The sequence below is a fragment of the Suricata suricatta genome, chromosome 5 (assembly GCF_006229205.1).
Source record: "Suricata suricatta isolate VVHF042 chromosome 5, meerkat_22Aug2017_6uvM2_HiC, whole genome shotgun sequence".
Classification (NCBI taxonomy): Eukaryota; Metazoa; Chordata; class Mammalia; order Carnivora; family Herpestidae; genus Suricata; species Suricata suricatta.
The window spans coordinates 112,888,099-112,907,304 of record NC_043704.1 but is presented as its reverse complement, the minus strand read 5'-3'; the positions used below and the strand labels follow the sequence as shown (position 1 = coordinate 112,907,304).

Genomic DNA, 19,206 nt, shown 5'->3' with positions numbered 1-19,206 from the left:
CCCGCCACCCACAGGCAGGAACACCTAGTAGGGCCGGCCGCGCGGCCCCGGCCGGGCTCCTCCGCCGCCCGCTGGGGCGCTGGCAGCCACGCTGAGCCTATTTTTAGGCCTTTGGGGCGGGGTTGCGGAAAGCCCGAGCCAGGCGAGCGCCCCAGGGGAGCGGGCCCCGTGCGGTGGGCGTGCGCCGGCCCACTTGTTGCAGGGGGCGAATCTGCCCCGAGGAGAAGCTTCCAGATAACCCGTTCTTCCGATGTTGACGGGGCTAATAGCGCAGTTGTTACCGCATTGAACTGCCAAAAAATTGCCGATGTACCCAGGGTTCAGTTATATTCTACCCAACTGTCATTGGTCTTCCCTGTTCATTTGTAAAGTTTGCTGGGTGTTCCAGCTTATGGTTTTGAGCATTTGTCCTGTCCTATACTTCATTTTGGATATCGTACGTATCCTTGCTTCCTTAAATCCTGTTTACCTTATTAAACTTTTATCCAGTTTCCCCTTGAATATGGATTGCCTTTGAGTTAAAATATTAGTCATCCCCCTCCCCCTCCCCCCGCCCCCTCAGATGAAGTACTCTTGGGCTGACTGCCTGAAATGTTGCCGTCTTAGTATGGGTGTATGGAAAGGCAGACATTGATGGAGACGTCAAGTGACAGGTGTCATTGTTCTGAACTTTACTGCAAAGTGACTAGGTGGGAAGCCGGTGGCCCTTGAGGTTTCAGGGAACACCACTTTTCTATAATTTAGTAGCCTGCTTGGGAAGAGAGGCCAGCAGGGTATGAGGATGCCGTCTGGTTAAAGGCTGGTGCAGGTGCTAGCCCCTTTGATAACCTACAGCTTTCTCTCACTTCTCAATGGAATTTACCCTGCTCCTCGCCTCCATATTGGAAAACGGGCAAGGGGAGAATGAGAAAGAGCATGACTTCATGACAAAATGTCCCAACTCCTTTATTGGGCAGAGTGCCCCTAAGTGACCCCTGCCAGTGTTTGATCTTAAGTATCCTGTCCATTTGGCTGCCTACCAGTTTGCTCTAAAATCCCCTCAGAGATAGAGTGTGCCCCAGAATCTTCCCAGGGAAGAACTGGAGAAATCCTAAAGGCTGGGCTGGTGGTCTTGGGAGAGAGGGGCTTGTTCAGTAGGAAGAACAATCCGTATATTTGCCTTCCCTTTGGGCGACTGAGTGATTATTGAGAGCGAGAGAGCGAGGGAGAGGGTGTGTGTATGTGTTGCGGGGGTGGGGTCCCAGGGTACAAGGTAAGGGGTGCTACTTCTCCAAGGAAAAGGAAGCAGGTTTATTAGTGATTATGAATTGGTCCCTAAATCCCCTTAACAGCGATTGGCCACGTTTAGATAGGCGCCAAGGAGGCAAGGCCTCTCCGTGGAGGTGATATTTGAGCAGAGACTCAAAGTGACTGTTGAGATGTGGTGGGTGGTGTGGAGGCCTCTGCTCCAGGTTGAAGAAACTGTAAAGCCTGCAGCTTACAGTTGGCAGAAGCCTAAGCATCAGAATGAAGAATATGGCCTCTGCTCTCAGATGCTCTCAGTTAAGGTCATTAGTTGGGTTTGTGCTTGCCTGAAAATATTTGTAGGAGAAACAGAAAAGGTACTTCCTAATTTATTCATTACCACCTGTTAATTGCCTGAGGTTCACCTTCTGGTGTTAAGCAACTATTTAGTCTGAGAATTTTGCATGTTCGGACTCTATATTGGATTTAATTTTTAAAATTTAACCAGCCTGTGCTTCTGCCAAAGAATGGCCTTGAGTAATTCTTACAGTGGGCACTTAGGTTCTTCCCTACTCCCACAGAGGCTGCTCCTTCAGTAACAGAGGAAATGGATCTCAGGAGCTGCGTTTCCCAAATTAGTGGTTGAAAAGGGTCCTGGGGCAGTTTTTTCCACGTAGGATATTTTAATGAGTGTGATTCTTTTTTCTCTTTGTATTAAGATCAGGCCTTTGTGACACTGACCACAAACGATGCCTATGCCAAAGGAGCCTTGGTCCTGGGCTCCTCTCTGAAACAGCACAGGACTACCAGGAAGCTGGCCGTGCTTGCCACCCCGCAGGTCTCAGACTCCATGAGGTGAGGACCTCCCTGCCTCGCTGTTTGTTGGGCTTCAATATCCTTCCCCCACTTCTGGCATCTGTGGGTGTTGAGACCATTCCCATTCCAGGGGTTGAGCAGTAGCCGGAGAAAGACCAGAGTTGCTGAGTGAAGGATTCCTGGATCTGAAACCTCTTGGTGGCTCTGGGGAGACATTCCAGCTGATCTCCCTTCTGGAAGGTGCTATCACTCGTTCCAGCTGGGAGAAGGTGTCTCCTGTAAGCAAGTACACTAGGAGGACCTGACTGAAAGTTTTAGTCCAGGCCTTCCTTTTATGTGGTCACACTTGACTTGCATTCCTTTCCCCAAATGCAGTAGGGCTACTTTGTTTCCTGTTCCTGAAACCTCAGGTGACCGAAAGTAAGGAGCAGGTTTTCTCCACTGTCCCTTGACATTTGTAACTTAAGGATTTACCATTTAATAGACTGGAATATTTGCTCTCTGAACTAAGGATTACACTGAGAGCACCCTGGGGGTGGGGAATGGGGGACACACTGCTTGTGGTTGGGTTAGTTCACTTTGATTTGTTGGTATTAAATTTTAAAGTATTTGAGTGAACTGCCTAGATCCTAATACTCCAAAGATACCTGGGCACACTCACAGCTCTGTATGGTGTTTTTGTTTCTCTGTTCATCCTAGAAATCAAAAATGCACTTTTTGCAACTTCTTACAAGAAATGTAAGCACATGCCAAGGACCTCTGAAGTGACCTTACACAAACACACACACACACGTATATGTAAATGATCTCACATACTAACCTTATTTCTAAAGGGTAATTTAGGAAGATGCCAAAAAGACTGTTTCCTAATGTGGATATTCTAACTTGTGGTCTGTTTAGTGAGGATGTATGTAAAAAGACAGATGGAGTATGAGCTCACCTTTTCTGTGGTAAATAGCTCCACTGACCATTTTGAAAAAGATCAAGTTTACTGTGTGAATTAGAACATATTTTTCTATAGCTTGGGGACAGATAATACAACACTAGTTTTGCTCTGCATGTTTTATATTGTAAACTTTCGATGATTTTTTTATCGTATGTGTTCCCTTGTGCTGAGCTTAGTGTTTATGTAAGTGTATCTCCACTTGACCCACCTCAAGATTGCTTTCTAAAATAAATCTTGAGTTAATTTTGGGAGCGGAGAAGGTGTTGTGCATCACAAACCACAGTGAGTCTCTCACTGTGCCAGAAGTGCTAAGCATACTATAAGCGTGGGTTGTGTTCCAGGCTAAAACTTGGCAACTGCATAACTGAGTCCTTTAACTTCTTTTGGACACACAGTTCTGTCACCTGCTTTAGCAAAAATGATTAGTTATAGGCTTCATTGCAGGTATTACGTGCATTTAGCTTTTGTGGAAACATGCAGTAGTCAGCAAGAATCAATTCTAAAGAAATATCATTGTTAAATACATAGGCTGTTGTAAAGATGTGCTCTTTCCCAGTGGAAGTCACATTTTGACACAGTTTCTACAGTTTGCCTGGCATTCAGTGGTATAATAAAAAGTAGGAACCTTCTGTTATAATCATGTTTGACCAGTATTTCATCCTCACCAAAGCAATTTTTATTAGTGATGTTAAGTACAAACGCAAACTAAGTTTGGCCTGAAGTAAATTAAGACCTATTTAAGATAGAATATCAAAATAACAGGTTGCTTTAGTAATTGTTGGATAGCCTAATAAGGCTGTAATAATGAATTGCTTGTTACTTGTCTGAAAAGACACTAAGTACTGTTTTCCGGATTTTATCTTGACAGAAAAGTTTTAGAGACCGTCTTCGATGAAGTCATCACAGTCGATGTCTTAGACAGTGGCGATTCTGCTCACCTAACCTTAATGAGGAGGCCTGAATTGGGTGTCACGTTAACTAAACTCCACTGCTGGTCACTCACACAGTATTCAAAATGTGTGTTCATGGATGCAGATACTCTGGTGAGTGTGGCTTCGATGACTGAAAAGATGTATATAGTAACTGAGACCAGTTAGGCATTTGAGGAATGCTCTTGAGACGCGACAGTACAGTTCAGATAAAGTCACTCATTAAAAGCATCAGGTGGTGGAAAAGCAGAGTTGGCCCAGGCTGCCTTACAGCTGTCATGGTTAACATCAGCAGCAGATTGTATCCTTTGTGTTGGATAAATGAGAGAGAACTTCGGTTCTGCCCCAGCATGCTCTTCTTATCTGTAATGCTTCCCCCCCCCTCCTTTGAATTAGGTCCTAGCAAATATTGATGATCTTTTTGAGAGAGAAGAGTTGTCAGCAGCACCAGACCCCGGGTGGCCTGACTGCTTCAATTCTGGAGTCTTTGTTTATCAGCCTTCAGTTGAAACCTACAATCGGCTGTTGCACCTTGCTTCTGAGCACGGCAGTTTCGATGGTATGTATCTGTTATCTTCATATTTGATGAGCTGTTAGTAACTTCTAGGGGCTGCTCTTCTCAGGGATCTGATTGCTTTGATTCCTTATGCCTGGAAGACAGCAACACCTGAAATGTAGTAAACATTTTCAGGTGTGCTCTTGTTGGAAATACTATTGTGTGTTTGTACACACAGCTTTCTTCTAGAAGTATATGAGGTTAACTTAAGCTAGGAGAGGCAGTTGTACGCACCTGCCTTTAACTGGCTCTCTTGTGACCGTTAGAGTATGATAAGTGAACCATGGGTATTTAAGAATTCAAGACTGTTATTAAACAACCCCAAAGCTTTAACAGCTATCTTGAAACCAGGGTAAACTTAATGAAAAGAGCTAACAGGAGGGCCAAGCATCGTCTCCATAGGAATTGGAGGAATAAGCCTGATAATTTGGCTCTCACTCTCTTAGGAAACAAAAACGAAGATAGAAACTTTACGTAATTAATCTTTGTGCCCAAATTCTCATTCTCCATAAGGCTGCATATCAGAGTGGCATTTGCAAGGCCGAAAAGATTAGAACGTTGGCAAAGGCAGCACCCGTTTTCCATAATATGTAAGTGTATCTGTAGTTGAATGTGTATATAGAAAGGTCATGACTATTTGTGGATTTAGGGCCCCACATCCTTTTGAGAAATTTAATCAAATAACTTAGGAGATCTGTTTCCATTTGAGGCAAGTCTCTGAAATAATGTTTTTTTTTTTTTTTAAACAACAGACTATCCCAAAACAAAGCTAGTAGTTAATATGCAAAAGCAGGTCTTTCTAACATTAATGTTGATGGATCTGTTGAATTAAGAGGAAAGCCAGTTGTATCCAAGAAGAAGCCTTCTCAGCAGTGACTTACTATCAGATACTTGACATTGTGGCAAAGAGCCCTGAGCTCTGAAACAGAGCCTCAGCTCCAAAGGATTCTTTCTTCCCTCTCTCCTCTCCAAGAACAGATCTGAGATCCAAGGAAGTAGATCTTTTAAAACTAGCAGAAACAGCTTTCTTCATTTGACATCAGGTTTAGCCCTCAGTATAGATGTGAAGATTCATTTCCATTAACTAGTTATAAAGTTAAAAGTCACAATCTCCAGTTTGCAGGTTTTAAACTAAGATTAAAAGTTTGTCAGATTGCTGAAGTTAAAACATTTTAAGTTATACAAAAAACTGAAATTGGAGTACTATTTGTTGTTGCTATTCACAGAAAATAAATTTTGGTCACTTGAGGACGTGGGATATGCAACTTTTGAAATGTCATTGAAAAGAATTAAGGTTTACGTCTCCATCTTGAGTACACTATTTGGCTGGTTTATGTTCTATGCCAGGAGCTCTCAACGTGGGGTTGATTTGGCTTCCCAAGGGACATTTGGAAACATCTGGAAACCTGTTGGGTTGTCACAGAAGAGAAGGGTGCTTCTGGCATCTAGTAAGTAGAGGCTTGGGGTGCAGTTCAACATCTACAATGCACAGGGCAGACCCATGACAGAGCATCATCATGCCTCAAATGTCAGTAGTACCCAGGCTCAGAAACTTTGCTCTAGGCCAAGCCCTCGCATGCCCTAAAACTAGGAGCAGGAGTATGTGAACCGTAATGAATGGCAGCATCTGGTAAGTGCAATCTTCTGTTAAGCATCCTAAGCAAGAAATAACGTGTTGACTGTTCACTGTGATCAGGGCCAAATGCAACTTCTTTACTGACTTATGTTTTTAGCTCCATATAAGAAATAAAAGGTGTGTTAGTATTTGAGTTCAAAACACATGTTTCCCTATTTCTGCTGCTAATATTAAAACCATGACCTTTGCCATAAAAGGAAGAAGGTGAGAGTATTTTCAGCGGAAGTTCACTGTTAACCTTCCCGTCAAAATATAGCTTTCTTCACCTCCTCTGCTCAGATTTGAAGGAAGTAGTGAAATGTGCCAGAAATTTAGCATATGTTCTCAACTCCAGTAAACACATCACATTCTCAAGTAGATCTAGCAGCCTGAAATCCCAATGATTATAATAGTGTAAAGAGATTCCATTCAACTTCTAACCTAGAAGAGTACTACTAGATTTTGTCAAGAGTTAAGAATTTGGGTACCAAACAGTAGTATGCCATGATAAATTATCCAGGTTACAGTTTTAGAATATAAAACTAATTAACTGGTAGAAACCAATCTGGATCATCTACCTTGTTTGAGTTTCAAGAGGTACTAGAGGAGTTGATGAATTTGTTAAGACAAAATGTGAGAAAAAAATAACTAGAAAACAGTTCAGCCAAAATCGAAGACCACTGAGCGATCTCCTCTGTGCCTGGTAACACATTTCAGTATTCAGCTGGATTTCCAGGGGCTGGTCTTTCTCTAAGGTGTTCCATTTACTGGCTTTTTGGTGGTGAAGGATTAAGTTTTCCCTGTTAACAGAAATGCTTAACTGAAGGGGTTGAAAATTATGCAGATGACAACTTAGTTATTCTCACTATGTTGCTTCAGTTCAACAGAAGACTAAATTAGCAGCTCTTAAATGAAACATAGTTTTCACATTGTGTTGATGAGCTTTACGTACCAAAGGAAGCTCACAACATACTTTGGAAGCCTGTTCCACTCTGAAGAAGTTTACTGCCCTATTGAATTAATACCTTTATGACATAAAGATTTAGTAGATTTACATGTAACATTTCTTTGAGCTACATCTTTTTCTAATGGCAGTGGTAACCTTGCTTTGCTTTAGATCTTCAGTGCCGTTTTCAATTTTGTTTAGATGTCCTGTCCTAGGCCTGGAGATAGGAACATTTCAGATGTTTCATTTCACATTTTCTAATATCCATGGGGATTCACCATCCACCCAGTTTTACTCCACAGGGGCCTTAGGACCCACCATCTTTGGATTGGTATTAAAGAAAACCCATTTGTAGATGATTGTATCTTAGTCCGAGTATTTTGCAATTCCTGCTTAATCTCTTGCATACGTTCAGCAAAAACTATGGGGCCTGGTGTCCACTGACAAGCCACACGGCTGCTGATGGCTGAGTGTTGGCAGCTGCTTTCACAGCCCTTCTAATGCAAAGGAATGTGGCTGTCCTGCTTCTGATCACCAGCCCTCTAATTAGTACCCCCCAGGGCCTCTGGCCAAGAGAATAACCCTGAAGTGGCAAATCATGCTAGATACCTTGATTTTTTTTTCCTTTCTTTACAAATAAGTATTAGAATTTACAACTAGTGATTTACACACTTCATTCATGACTGATGCCTGATTTTCTGTAGTGAAGTGTGTAAGTTCTATACTGTTTGTATTTGCAAACTGTCTTGGCACTTAAGTCATAGCTGACGTTACATGTTTCCTGAAAGTTGAACAATAACTGTTGTGAAATAGATATGCACTAACCTTTTTGAGAGTGTGACAAGATCAGGTTAATTCAGCAATGAGAGGAAGAGAGAGGTCATATTAGATACTAAGAAACAGTTTTGTCTCCACATACTCAAATACAACAAAGGTGATGCACGTGGCTCTTGAAACCAATCTGAGTGCGAGTTGAGGCTTATTTTCTTTTCCTCTGTTACTCTAAAGCATCCTAAAGAAAGGGTACTTGTACGGTTGGAGAGTTTAGTTGAAATTTTGGCCTATATAATTTTCAGAAAGAATAGGAGACCATAAACTGACAGTAGAATATTAGCCATGATTTTACTTTAAATAGAATCCAAAATCTTCTGTGGGGTCCTTATACCCACATGTTCCATATTCTGAGTGCTCACTGAGACCCTTAAACTAGAAGATGTTTTTTTTCTGCATAGAGATGTAGTAAACCAGGAGAGTATGATAAGTTTTTATTTTAACAGGATCTTAACAGAAAAGATCTGGTGTTAAATTCTTACAAATTGTAAAATGACCCCCTCAGTTAATCTTTTAGTTAGGCTTCATTTGGACCTGCCCAAAAATGGAATCAAGGTGAGAGGAATTTCCAGATAGCACTTGTTTTGTCCAACCCAAATGAGCTCAGAAATTCAAGTGTGCCTTATTTGGTTTGCTGACTTGATGGGTTCTACCTTGACAGCTGCCTGTAGGCTTGCCCCAGCTGCCCAAACACTGGGCTGCTTGTGGCCCTTAAGGTATTTCATCAATTGTTTTGAAAATTACTCTGCTCTCTTGCATTTGTAACCTTTAATTGATAAGTATCTTGAATAAGTGAAAAGCAAAAGTCATGATGACATGTAGTATCAAGATAAGTAAGCACCCATGTTTCTTCTCAAGAGCTATTTTTATCTCATTGTACCCATGAGTATTTCTTTTAAGTTAGCCATCTGTTTGTCTCTAGCCTTGTAACCACAGAGATCATGAACTGCGTGGGAAATCTAGGAGGGGGAAAGGACAGACGGGTTCTGCATGTACAGGCTCTCGTACTGGTCGTGCTCCTTTTTTACTTATTTCTTGGCAGTCCTGTGAGGGTAGGCATTCACTCATTAATGCACTTATTTAACAGGTAATTATTGAGGGCCTGCTGTATAACTAGTACTAGGAACCCCCTGCTGTTATGATTCAGGACAGCGACTTGCCCAGGGTTCCTTAGCTGGGGGTAGAGCCAGGTCCTAACCACACAGTGTTCCTTGACTCTCTGTGTGTGTGTGTGTGTGTGTGTGTGTGTGTGTGTGTGTGCGCGCGCGCTCCTTCCCTCTCCAAACTAGTTCATACTGTGGCATTCACAAAAATGTATCCTGATAATGATCTCTATTAACACAGGCCTTATTACAGATTAATTACTTAAAATTCCTTTCTCTGAGTGGTGAACAACTGATATATTCCACATGTTACAGATAAAGAAATGGAAGCTCAAGTCTCCTATCTCTACAGCTTCTTGCTGTTCTCTCCTGAACCACAGTATCGAGAAGTACTTTTCTTTTTAAATCAGTTGCATGGTTGATAGTCTTGCATTGGTTTGTGAGTTGAAGTATTCTTGGAAGTATTACTCTCTACATGTCTATAATCCATTTAGCATTTATATAATTTAGGGACTAATCTGGGCAAGATGCATTTAATGGGCAACAGTACACTGGCAAATAATTCAGACTTGTATCCTTGCCCCTATAAAGCTTCTAGGAGACCTTACAGGAATTTAATAACTTAATTCCATAACTCACGTAATCATGTAATTGTGAGTTGATAAATTCAGAGTGCTAAGCAAATCTAGACTAGGAGGGCCTGCCTTAAATTGAGGAAGTAAAATTTAAGCCAAGAAGAAATGCTCCCTCTCATTTATATATTATTTAATAAACATCTTGAATATTAAGAATCATTCACTAAAAAGTAAAAAACAACAGCTATAACATGAAGTGGTAAAAACAAATCAGTTTCTTTTGGCTTAAATGAGTTGAGGCCAGTGAGATGCAGTGAGAAACCCAGACTTGAAGTGCCTGGATTTCCATGAAACTACCTGGGGTTAATCCTCCCATCCTTGGTAAACCTCCTAGAAATATCCCCAAGATCTGGGCTGTTCATGAGCCGTAATCCTTGGCATGCTTGCTCTAGGCAGAAATGATGATTCTAGTATATGGTAGAAGTCCGTATTAACAAGTGAGTCACATTTTCATTTCAGCACTTGGCCCGTGTCTCTTATAATATATTAAGCATATTGTACTTTTCTTTGCTTGATATCTCCTCCTCTTCTCCTCTGTTAGATAGAGAACCATTTGAGAGATGAAACTTAACCTTACTAAGCATTCTATCCATAATGCCTATACCTGATTTGTATAATTTCAGACATTTTCTATAGAAGTGACACTGATTGCATTCTCTGATAAGATTTAAAAAAAAAAAGTCATTCCTGGGGCACCTGGGTGGCTCAGTTGGTCGAGCATCCAACTTTGTCTCATGTCATGATCTCAGGGTTCGTGAACTTGAGCCACACATCTGGCTCTCTGCTGTAGGTGCAGAGCCCACTTCGGATCCTCTGTCTCCCTCCCTGCACCTGCCCTACTCACGCTTGCTTTCTCCCTCTCAAAAATAAACAGATTAAAGTGTCATTCTCTAAAAGGTTCTAAACCAGTGCTTCATATATTCTAATGTGCAAAGAAATCACCTGAGGGCTAAAATGTGAACTCTGATTCTGTGGGTCTGCGTTGGAGCTTAACATTGTGCATTTATGTCAAGCTCCCAGATGATGCTCCTGGTGCTGAGACCTGGACCACTTTGTTGTTGTCGTTTTAATTTTTTTTGTTTTATTTATTTTCGAGAGACAGACAGTTTGAGAAGGGGAGGGTCAGAGAGAGAGGGAGACACAGAATCCAAAGAAAGGCTCCAGGCTCTGAGCTTGCTGTCGGCACAGAGCCCGACACGGGACTTGAACCCACAAACAATGAGATCATGACCTGAGCCAAAGTCAGACGCTTACCCAACTGAGCCACCCAAGGTGCCCCTGGACTGCTTTAAGTAGGACAATTCCAGGGGGAACATTCCTGTGGCTGAAACTTTGGCATTCATCTTTAAATCAGAATTGACCCATCCTCCCTGTTATCCACAGTAGGCAAGCCAACTGCCAACAAACACACAAATTTGAAAGACCGCAATTCATGCCATTTCTGTCTTATAAAAACTAGCCTGAGTTTCTGATAAATGCTGTGAGGTGTCTGTGGTTACCAGGTTCATGACCCTGCTCAAAAGACCTGGAAAATACCAAGTGGTTGTAAGGCTATTACTATACTTGGGTAGTCAGGTGGAAGGATGTAGAATCTGATATTTGCTCTTGTTTGCAAAACAGGGACCATGTGCCCCTTGTTCCATTTCCTTTCTATCTCTCACCTGTGTTGCCACGCCCCGGCGAGGTGGATCACAGCTACTAATCATGTTTGTCGGTTCACAGATGATTTGGATTAAAAGTATCTTAAGCTGTCAGAATAAATAATGTTGCCTCGGGAAGTCTAACTAAAATGCACTGGACTAAAAAGTCCTGGGGGCTTTGTCGTGAAAATTCAGCCATCTTCGTTGCTTCTCTTGTAGGTTTTGTAGCACAGACATGCTTAGATTTACATTCTGCTTTGAGTTGTGCTCTTAGGGACTTCTAAAAAAAAAAAAAAAAAAAAAAAAAGGTATACGTATAGATTTTTCTGACGAAGTTAAAACATTTGCCTGACCTTGAAATGTGGAATTGTGCATTTGGGAAAAGGATTGGAATGCTAAATTTAAAAATTAATATGAGAAGCTACAGACTTCCAAGCAGAGTTTAATTCTATTTTTAATTCATAATTTTGGGCTAAAAGTTGACCCTCGGTAGTCACATGATGAGGTTGGTGGCGGTGGAGGTTTCAAGGTCCATGTTGCGTGTAAGGATTTGCTAACTGAATGGGCTCCACTGGTTCACAAGTCATCCCTGCCTGTTCAGTTTCTCACTTGTTGCTTCCCCCACAGTGCGTCTCGGCCCTGCTGTGGCACATGGCTCAGGGACTGGTGATGTTTGTGGGATACCTGAGGGTAAACGGAAACAGCCTTTTGTGGCCAGAGGCAGCCGGCCAGGGGCTCTGAGGGATCAACAGCTCTGATTCCCGTTTCCCAGGATCATCCTGTCCGATTGGGAAGTTCTGCTTTACAACTACTATTTTGACCTTCATGGAATTTGATTTCTTCATTGTGCTGCATGTAAGCAGTAGTCCTTTTCAACAGAATTGCTTAACTTCAAGAAGGTCTTATAACGTGGCACTAAAAAATGGTAGTAGAAAAAAAATATATAGCCTGATCCCCAATTTTACAAACTTCAGAAACAAGTGAAACTACATATGTTGTGTGGGGATACATATATAGGTGGTAAAGCCAAGGAAAGCAAGACCATTAGAAACAAAATGCATGATCAGTAGTTATTTCTGGGGAACGGGTAGTGGGATTGGGTTAGGGAGCCCACACAGAATTTAAACAGCATTGGTAATGTAAGAGTTTTTTTAAATGAGTATTGGTAGAGTTTTATTATTCATGTGCTCTATAAGATACACATATAATTTTCTTTTAATAGTGTCATACTTCATAATGAAAATAAATGAACAGGTCAAGAATATTTAGAAAGAAGAGGTCTTAGCACAATTCTCATTCTTGTCCCTCATTGTATTATTTTAAAATTATAAAATTACAAAAGTAATAAAACTATACTAAAGAACAGTCAGGGAGAGAACATATCTGTAATACCAATCCCCTTATACTATTACTCTTTATTTCCTATGTGAGTGTTTATATTCTCGGTTATAATGATGTGTATCACTGTAAATATTACACTGCATGGTGGACTAATCATCTTTATAGCCATTAGTTTTAATGGCTGAAATGATATTCCCGTGAGTGGGTAGTATCCTAATGTACTAACCATTCTGCTATAATGGAATATTCAGGTTCTTTCAACTTTTCTGGTATTACAGAACGTCTTCAAGTTTCATTCATTCCACAGTAATTCACATATGTGTAAGGCATTCTACTAAGTGCTATAATTACAGTAGTAAGCAAAAACAGCCATGGTCTCTGTTCTTGTGGATTTAGAGTCTGATGATAAACAGTTCTGGATTGTATTTTGCATTTTAAGCACATTAATCCTTAGATTTTCAAGTAAGCTTATTTGGAGAGAATATACACATGCAGTTGTAAGAACCAATACAGAAAGGCCCCATGTACCCTCCACCCAGTTTCCCCAGTGGTAACATCTTACGTAATTCCAAACACAGGAAACTGACATTGATATGATACATCAGATTTCACCAGATTTACATGGTATGTGTATGTGTTTTCTGTTTAATTTTATTGTGTGTGTGTAGTGAGGTGTGACCACCACCACAGTTGAGGTAAAGCAGTTCCTTCAGGGGCATCCCTCATTCTCCCTTTTATAGCCATGACCGTTTCTCTTCATCCCCCCCACCCCTTAACTGCTGGCAACCACTAATCTGTTCTGTCTTTATAATTTTCTAATGTAAAGGATATTCTATAAATGGCACAATATAATGTAACTTTGCAGTACTGGATTTCTTAATACAGCATAATTCTCTTGAGATCCATTCAAGTTGCTGTGGGTATTCGTACTTTTTTCCTTTATATTGTTGAATAATGTTCCATTGTATGGAGATATCACATTCATACACCTGTTGAAGGACATTTGGAACTGTTTCCAGTTTTATGCTGTTATGAATAAAGCTACTCTAAATATTTCCTCAGCCTTTATTTTTGATGATTACATGTAAAAGGAAATGAGTAAGACTTCAGGCCTCTCTGTACCCCAACCACCACTGTCTATGCCCACATTTGGGGTATCTCTTTGTAGAATCCAAAGTAAGCCTCATGAATGGTATGGTGTTTGTGTCTCGATATGTTTGTGTCTTTGATATTTTGTGTCTCAAAATATGTTAAATTGCCAATACAGCTAAATTCTGCTTTTGTTCATGTGACCAGTGAAGCACATCCTGCTGGCGTCTTTATTGTCCTTTAGAACTTACGAGGGTAAAATCTCGATTTTCTGTTGATTTGTCCCTTGAGGAATGGGGAGCCTAATGCAAAGAAGTTACTCAATAGATATTTGTTCTACAAATGCCTTTGGTCCATAGAGTTGATTGAGGGTATTTAGAAAGGATGAGATGGGCAGAGGATAGATCAGGTACACTTGGACTTCAAACCTATTTCTTTGGTCTTCCTACTTAGTTCCAAATATTAAATCTCCAGATTTTTAAAAGTCTCTTTCAAAACCAGTGAAAACCAAATAATAATGACAGCCAGTTGAGCCTGCTGTGTATTTAGGAGGGAAACTGAGTCTTCAGGCAAAGCAGACTGAGGGAAGTAACTGCTCAGGTTACTAGTCTCATATTTCAAAAAGGCAGGATTCTCTCCCTGCCTGCCATCTCCTGTACACACACACACACACACACACACACACACACACACACACACACACACACACACAAATACACTCATCCATATGTACACACACCCAGACATCCAAACGACTGGTTTGCTGTATAGGAAGACTCTGGCTCTGTTCATGTTTTCCGAGCTCTCATGAGCCTGAAACAGAAAGGACGTGGGCTATTTAGCAGAATATGTTTTGAGGTGGCTTAGTGGCCTGTTTAGTTACTTGTGTGTTTATGATTTAAGTCAGATGCTTAGCTGTTTAGATTTTTATTATTTCTTTTGAATGACTGGCCATGGTTGGCACTTTCTTTTTTTTTTTCCATAATATTTTATTGTCAAATTGGTTTCCATACAACACCCAGTGCTCTTCCCCCCAAGTGCCCTCCACCACCATCACCACCTCTTTTCCCCCCTCCCCCTTCCCCCTCAGCCCTCAGTTCATTCTCAGCATTCAGTAGTCTCTCAAGTTTTGCATCCCTCTCTCTCCCCAACTCTCTCTCCCTCCTCTGCTCCCCCTGGTTCTCCATTAGGTCTCTCTTGTTTTCCTGCTAGACCTATGAGTGCAAACATATGGTTTCTGTCCTTCTCTGCCTGGCTTACTTTGCTCAGCATGACACCCTCAAGGTCCATCCACTTTCCTACAAAGGGCCATATGTCATTCCCTCTCATTGCCATGTAGTACTCCATCGTTGGCACTTTCTAAGGAAGAGTTGAAGATCAAGAGCCCCCAAGGGCTGAGCGTGAACTATGCTGTGTAGTTGTGAGCCCAGTGATGACTGACCTGGACCTGTCCAGAGGTGTGCTTGGTGGTAGGAAAGGTGATGTGTCCTTCTGAGTCACTTGATGAGCCAACAGTCAGGGGCTCTGGAAAACAACCCCATTATCCCAGTTTGTTCTTTTGCTTTTTACTACCCTCCCCCTCCCCCATTGTTCCTAACATAAAGTCTAAAATCTTTAACTGGGGATAGAGTCTGTGCTGAGCCCTGTGTGCGCTAGTCCATGCCCGCCTCTCTGAGACTCCCGCGGGCGCCATGTAAGCCCTTCCTGCATTCTGCAGTCCGCTTACAAAGGCCGCCTTCGTGGTCGTCTTCCCACAGCTTCATGTTCTTGCCCACCTCAGATCTTTGGTACATCCGTTCTGCCTGAAACACCGTCTGCCTTCCCTTCTCTCCTCCTGTGTTTGTCAAGTACTCCTATACTCCCCTTAGATCTTGGCTTCAATACAACTTCCTCATGGAAGCCGTCCCTGACCCATAGATGGTCTTGAACCACTCACACACGCCTCAAAGCGCCCAGGACTTGGTTTTGATGCCCTCCTCCCCATGTGTGATGATGTTTATGGACTCTTAGTTTGCTGGTACCAGTGTATCTTCTCTCCTCCTGCCCTGCCCATCATGAAGATATTGACCATCTTTGTTCACTGTTGACTCTTTAGTACCTAGTACAATGTCTGGCATATAGCAGCTGCTCAGTAAATGTTGTATTGTGAAATAATGAAAAAAAAGTGACCTTGGTAGGTTTAGCATGAAATTTCTTATTTTAACAGTGGAATTCATACCAGTTTTTAAAGATCCATTTATACATTTCTATAAGATTATTGACCTCTCTTTGAAGTATATGACTGTAATTCATTTTTTTTTTCTTTCAGGTGGGGACCAGGGTTTACTGAACACATTTTTTAGTGGCTGGGCAACAACAGATATCAGAAAACACCTGCCATTTATTTATAACCTAAGCAGCATTTCTATATACTCCTACCTCCCAGCATTTAAAGCGTAAGTGGAAATGGTTTAACTTTTGTTGGAGATGTTCTAGGGCAGGGGAGTGGGATTTAAGATTTTGGGGGTTCCTCATGATCATGATGAGGGCAATAACAAGTGGAGACTTTGATGCAAGTATTTCTCTTATGAGAAACATGCCTGTATCGGCAAAGTGAGGTTATCAATCCCTTTGTTTGCAGTGACCCAGAGAGCACTTAGCTGCCTTATGGGAAAAGGTTCCCATTGGTTCCTGGAGTGCCTGGCCCTCTGATAAGTCATCCATACCTTATGGTCAAGCATGCATACTGGGCACAAACCCAGCTTCTGCTTCATATCGGCTGTAGAGCTTCAGCTCCCTTACCTCTAAAACAAGGGTGTTCATAGCTTTCTCCGTGGTTATTATGGAGTCTAAGCAAGATGCTGGCAACAGTGTGGTGTCATGGTCAAGAGCAGGGGCTGCGGAGTCAAACTACTTCTGTTCACATTCTGGAATAGCTTCTTCCTGGTTGGTTAATAGTTACTGAACTTGTAGTTCAGTAGAAGTTAGACTAGTTACTGAACTTCTCTGCCTCAGTGTCCTCCAAAGCTATTTGTGATCATTAAGGGAGGTAATTCTATGTAGTGGTTAGAAGGGGACCTGGCCCACCCTTAGCACTCAGTAAATGTCAGATTATTGGTCTTTTTTTTGGAGGGGTGGTCTAGCACTAAGAGGGGTCTCTGAAGCCACAAAGGCAGGGTGTGTGTTGTCACTCTGCTGTTTACCTACTACATAGCTTAGGCTTTATGCCCCCATTTTCCCATATGCAAAATGAGAAGGAAAAGAATACCTACCTTCTGGACTAATCATGAGGATGAAGTGGATTCATACATACACAGAGCACTCAGTGAACATCTTGTTTCTGGCAGCATTTCTTGTTTGGCACTCCGCCTGCTGTGGTTCTGATTTAGCAATTAATACAACCTAGTTGCAGTGCTTGGTCTCAGTGAGGGCCTGAGCCCTGTTCTTTAGCCTCTGACTCACTGGTGTTGAACGAAGAAGATGATTCAGGTTTCTTGAAGGGAGGCCAAGCTGTCAGGTTGATCTGAGACACAGCCTTGAGCAGCAGAGCTCTTCAGTGAGTTGGGCTCAGCTCCCCGGTCTCTGTCCCACATGGGCATTCCTGAGTGAGCAGAAAACAAAGGGCTTTATTTCATTCCTCATATTTCATAATCCAAAGTCCTTTCTGTGAGTCTCCCACCACGGTAATGAGCATGTCTAGCTTTCTGTGGCAGAAGTGTTTCCTTTTCTGTTCTTTTCTGGGCAAACTCTGTCAACTTTCCCCGCAGATAAGGTTCCAAGTATGCTGTATTCTTTCCTCCCTAACTGTTCTCTTGCTATATGTCTCTGATGTGTTGTAGCTCCTCGCCTGTCTTCCCTCTCTAGAATGAAATGGGCAAACTCTCAAAGATGCCAACTGTGGTCTGAGTAAAGCGAATGGGATAGGATTCACGATCAACGGGTGAATTCAGAGAAGCATTTTTATTCATTTGTTTTGTGCCTCTCAGTCCTTGGCCTTGTCAAGTACTGACCTGTCTTGCTTGGAAATGTGGGTCTGATTCTTTTAATTTGCATTGCCTCACAACTCACCCTGCTACTTTGAACAGTGCTCTGCAGACCATGATAGCCTCACCCCCTAGCACTGAATTTGTTATATTAGGGCAGTTGCTTAATGTAATTGACTAGATTTGGCTGAGCAGGCAAAAAGATGAGAGGGTAAAGGAGCAAGAATAATTAGTAGTGTGAGCGATTCTACCCACCATTCCCCTTAATTCTGCACAGTGAGCATGTATCCTGGGGATGAATATGTTGAGATGTGAATCTGATATCCTTCCGGTTGGTCTCTGTTCCCAAACAGAGTCAACCTAGTGTTTAAAGATTTGTGTTTTTCATGTAATGTGGCCCCTGATGCCTAGCAACTGTCTCCCCTAAAGTTCATTTGGACTCCATCTGATTTTCTCCTTACTACTGAAATGGAACACGCTGCACTTTTCAGTGATAGCCTGATTTGCACAGATGCTGCTTGCATTTATTTTGTTTTGACAAAGGCGAACAAGAAGCAGGTAGAGCGGACTTAAGTTTTTGGGGGGAAGATGGACTTCCTTGCTAGAACCATGGCCCCTCTCTCAGGAACCCAGTTGGTTTTATATACTCTGAATGAATCTCCCAGAAAAACAGTTTGAGATCTAAACAGTGGAACTGGTTAAGATGGTTTCTTCTTCCTGGCTCAACAAATGAATGCTGATTTTGGAAATCTCGGTTTATTGCTCTAACTGTAGAGTATATGAACCACTGGGGACGCTGGGCGCAACTCCATCCATTAGCTGCACGACAGCTGGCCTGTGGCCTGATAGGAGCCACTGCTGATTGTGTACAGTCCGCCCTGGAGGGTGCCAGCCCCACATTACTGTGAGGAGACCTTTCAGGATGATGCTTTGTCTCACCCCATTGCTGCCTATTTAGGAATGTTGAAACCAGATCAGAGAACTCATTTTTCCCTTCCCTCTGCCAGAAACTGTTTTTGTTTTCTTACAGAGAGATCCGTCTCCATGACCTTTATCATACAGTTGGGAAGAGCTAAAAAAGACAGTTATTTTTTTTCTTTTGCATTATGCAAACATATAATGCAAAATTGTGACCCAGATCTTTTAAGCGAAACAGGATGATCATGAACATGGGGCCTGCCATGACTACTCCACAGATTGCCCTGTAGACCTCTGGCAGCCCAGCATGAATGTGAAGCTCCATTGCTGGGCTCAGAGTGGTGTTGGGGGTCTCCAGGACTGAGTGCCCTGGGTGTGGTGGCCTTCACTAGGACAGCATATGTGTAGTGGCAGGGAACGTGAGAAACTGTGGAGTGGTTCAGAGCAGTTTGCGCTTTGCAGAAGAAGTGAGAATTTGTCCAGCTCCAAGCGACCACGCGCCATGCATGAGGTCACCAAGAGGCCTTATAACAGTGCAGCCTTGCTATTATGTGAAATTTTTGCTAAAGAATGGGCTAATATGAATCCTATTTTTCATGAGTTTGAGCCATGGAGGTAGGATTTTTTTCTATGTTTGTTTTTGAGAGAGAAAGAA

General features: G+C 42.1%; 1 protein-coding gene across 1 annotated transcript in view; it reads left to right on the top strand.

Annotated features, from left to right (window-relative positions):
• The window catches only part of GYG1 (glycogenin 1), a 39,708-nt gene that overhangs the window by 7,312 nt on the left and 13,190 nt on the right, over window positions 1–19,206 (top strand). The window contains exons 3-6 of the mRNA XM_029938761.1: window positions 1,944–2,079; window positions 3,855–4,029; window positions 4,312–4,474; window positions 15,980–16,106. Coding sequence (XP_029794621.1) covers window positions 1,944–2,079; window positions 3,855–4,029; window positions 4,312–4,474; window positions 15,980–16,106 — 601 coding nt within the window. The remainder of the gene's footprint in view (window positions 1–1,943; window positions 2,080–3,854; window positions 4,030–4,311; window positions 4,475–15,979; window positions 16,107–19,206) is intronic.